The 3660-nt window shown below is 59.3% G+C and overlaps 1 protein-coding gene across 1 annotated transcript; it reads right to left on the reverse strand.

The window, feature by feature from the left end:
* Positions 1-96: 96 nt before the first annotated feature.
* Positions 97-3138, reverse strand: DQ04_13561000 (putative protein transport protein Sec23A; the record flags this gene model as incomplete). Its single annotated transcript, XM_009316982.1, has 1 exon — positions 97-3138. The coding sequence occupies one exon, from the start codon at positions 3136-3138 to the stop codon at positions 97-99; it is 3042 nt and encodes a 1013-aa protein (XP_009315257.1).
* Between the last annotated feature and the right edge of the window lie 522 nt (positions 3139-3660).

Below are 3660 nucleotides of genomic sequence, written 5' to 3' on the forward strand. Positions count from 1 at the left end.
AAAAAAAACCCAACAACAACAACAGCAACGAAAGAACACCAAGTGTCCATGTCACAAGGTAACACCAACAACCAACTTCCTCTTTTCCCCTCCAGATTAGCGACCGCCGTTGCTGGCGCTGGTGGCGCCGTCATTCCTTGCGGCGCCCGTGACAACGGCCTGCTTAAGCGACTCCATGAACTTCACGATGGACGCCTCGTCGGTGTAAATCACGTCCGACTGGTCACCAGTGGGGGAGCAAGCAGCGGCGCCAGTGCTATGGTGAGTCGTGGTCGGGTTCATGCGCGTCTTGATGTGCCGCGCCTCCGACCCATTCGCGTCCGTACGGGAGAAGCGAGGATACGGGTAGCGGGCGGCCAACAGCGCGAGTGCATCGCCCTCGACGGTGTCGAGCAGCTGCGCGAAGTACGCGTACTCCGGGTCCTCGTGGTACTTCGCCTGAATCCATGCGTAGATGGTCGTGCCCCACATGATGTGGATGTTGAAGTACGCGTCCATGAGGAGTACGTTGTCGGGGCGCAGGCTGCAGCTGTCGAGCGGCACCGGCGTTGCCATCGGAGCCTCAATGTCGTACGAGTGCAGCGTTGGCTGAATCATCAGCACGCAGTTCTCCACCGGCTCGCGCATCAACCAGTGCCGCTTGAACGCCGTCTCGTCGGGGGATATGTTCAGCACCATGAAGTACTCGGAGCGGCGCAGGTTGAACATGAAGGAAGGGAACAGCGAGAGGCACGGGCTCAGCCGCAGTGACTCCGGCACTCCCGCCGTGTACGTGCTGTAGCGCCGCACAAAGCGCACCAGCAGCGTGTCGAGCCACCGCTTCGTGTCGTCCCACTTGCTGGGGTGCTTCTCGAGGATGCTCACCACCATTCGGGCAAGCACCGTCGCCGCACACGTCTGGTCGAACGACTGGAGACGGACAAAGTACTGCGGGTCGATGCTCGGCGACGACGGCGCGACAGGCAGCACAACGCTTGTCACACGCACCCGCGACTCCCCGTTTGGTGTGCTGAAGCGCGTGACAAACTGCACAAACCGTCGCTTCGCATCACCGCTGCTGCTGCTGCTGTTGTTGTTGCCGACACTGCCTTGGCCCCTGGCGCCGGAGGCATACGCGCCGTCCTTCTTGTTCATCGTGGCGGTGTCGAACACAAAGGTGTATGTGACCGCCTGGTCGACCGTGCTGACACACCAACGAGTGGTGCCGCCAACGCCAACTTGTATGGGCGACGAGGCGCGGTGCGGCTTCGCCTTATTCGCCTTCTCATCAATGAGGCACGGGCCGAGCACACCGCTCACGAGCGTGTCGGCGGAGGTGTGTACCTCGAACTTTACGCCAAAGGCGCTGCGCACAATAAAGTTGCTTTCACCAGCAGCACTCCCCGCCTCAAGACCGCGGATGCGGAGGTCGCAGCGGTCGAAGTATCCCTGCAGCGATGTGGCAAACATCTGGTGGCTGAAGGCGTCGCCGCAGACAAATGTGCCACCTGTTTGATTCACCGCCTGTCGCATCTCGAGGATGCCTATTTGGTCGAAGCTCTCCGCGAACACATCGAGGCTCGCGTTGACGTTCGACAGCCGCTGCTGCAGGTCGTTGTACATTTTAAAAGAAGCCTCATAGTACGGCGTCTCGCCGTCGATGATGTCGCGATGGAAACGCATCATCTTCTCCTTATCAACGCTCACGACAGTCCCCGGCCCACGCGTGCACGGGCCCCCCGTGAAGAGCAGCAGCCGACCACCTTTTGCCACCTGCTCCACAGTGCTCTTCTCCGCCGGAGTTTGCTGCAAGGCCTCGAACAGCCGCACGGCGATACTAACAGCTGTCCCCGTTGTGCGCAGTGGCCGCTTGTCAGCAGGCGTGATAGTGTCATTGCACTGCATCTCCTCAATAAGTGTCGTCAGCACAAACTCGCACTCCTCGAGGGGTACGAGGAATCTTCCACGCACAGATTGCGCGTCGACCAGCTGCAGCATTGCCGAAAGCTCGACTGGGTCATACAGCTTATCGCCGCGCACGTTGAAGCACCGCGCCAAGGCTGCGCTACCAAGCTCCCACACTGATACACGCGCACCAAAGGATATAAGCCCGACAAGGGACTGCAAGGGCAGCCAGTCGAGGCACCGCACAATATGGCTCTTCAGAGCATCGAGCTCCTCCACCGGCAGACAGGTGTCAATGATGAATATAAACGTCGGGTACGCGGGGGTGACCGCGTCCTCTTCCGCCGACGTGGGAGCTGTTGTTGGGAGGATGTATTCCACCGTGTCGTTATGCAGCGCTGGGTGCTGCGGGTTGTAGCTCGGTGGCGTTGGGTTGCGTCGCAGGCACGAGAGACATACCCAGAACTTTCCCTCTTCGCGGTAGCAGTGCTTGTTCCAGTAAGCGCCGCAGTTCGGGCACTGCTGGCCGCGAGCGGAGGGGTCGCCAATCACAAGCCGACCTGCATCAATGGGGTGAAGTGGGGTGTACATGCAGGCGAGAGGGATGATCATCTCCGGCAGTGGGACGGACGCGGCGGCGGTGCCTACAGGCTCCTGCTTGCTATCACGGTACGTGTTCGGGTACGTGCTCCATGTCCAGCGCAGCCCGTTTGCGTCGGTGGTATTTGGCGCCTCAGTTGGTTGCTCAAAACCGAACGAGAGGGCAGAATCGGGGCAAGCGCTGGTGGAAGCGTCGAATGCGGGAGATGGAGAAGCAGCAGCAGCAGCAGCAGGTCCTGCCGTTGCTGCTGCCGCTGTCTCTTCATACGCGCCACCGTTGTAACCCTCGTTCGTAGCGGTGGCTTGTGGCTGGTAATTGTACGACTGCTGCCGCCCTACAGAACCATTGTAGCCGTTATGAAGTTGCTGCTGCTGTGGCTGCACCTGCTGCGGGAAGTTGCTACTGTACCCGCTGTTCGTTGCAGTGGATCCCCCTATTAGACTATGTGGCTCGCCGGTGGCAACTGGGCTGTAGTGCAGCCCATAGTCTCCACTGGTCGCCGTTGGCCCGTACGAATACTGTTGTTGTTGAAGATCTGGTGGGGCGTACGCATACTGTTCCTGCTGCTGCTGTTGTTGCAGCTGCTGCTGAGCATCTGTCGCCGCGTAGCCAGCATAGCCAGCGTAGGACTGCTGCTGCGGATATCCTTGCATGCGCTTGTATGCCACCACTCCACTGTCACCTCTCCCTTCGTAGGCTAATGATCCCTACCTATTCTTACGCCTGATGCTGTTTAACTGCCGTCGATGCTGACAGAGCTGAGTACAGGATGATATGTCACTTCGTCCCTCTCTCTGTTGTTTTTTTTCTTTTCTTTCTTCTTTTCTATGTGCTGTATTCTTACGCGTACGCCACAACTTCCACGCCGGGCAGTACACCATTCCACGCCAAACCGAAAAAAAAAAACGCGAAAAGGAGGCAGAGAAAGGCCACGCAACAGTACCAACGAGACGAGGGACAAACAGTCGCCACGCTTCCGCAACACCACCACCACCACCACCACCACCAACACGAGGACGACTCTTCTTTTTCCTTGGCTTTGCTCCCGCCTCCGGCAGCCAGCGTCACGATATCTCCTTCACGATGCGCGCCAACGCCATGTGCTCGACCTCCCTCCGCGTGTCGAAGTGGCTGGCGAGGTTGTACTGCGGGTAGCACGCGACGCCGCGGCGCAA

The sequence above is a fragment of the Trypanosoma grayi genome (assembly GCF_000691245.1).
Source record: "Trypanosoma grayi strain ANR4 Tgr_1356_V1, whole genome shotgun sequence".
NCBI classification, from domain to species: Eukaryota; Euglenozoa; class Kinetoplastea; order Trypanosomatida; family Trypanosomatidae; genus Trypanosoma; species Trypanosoma grayi.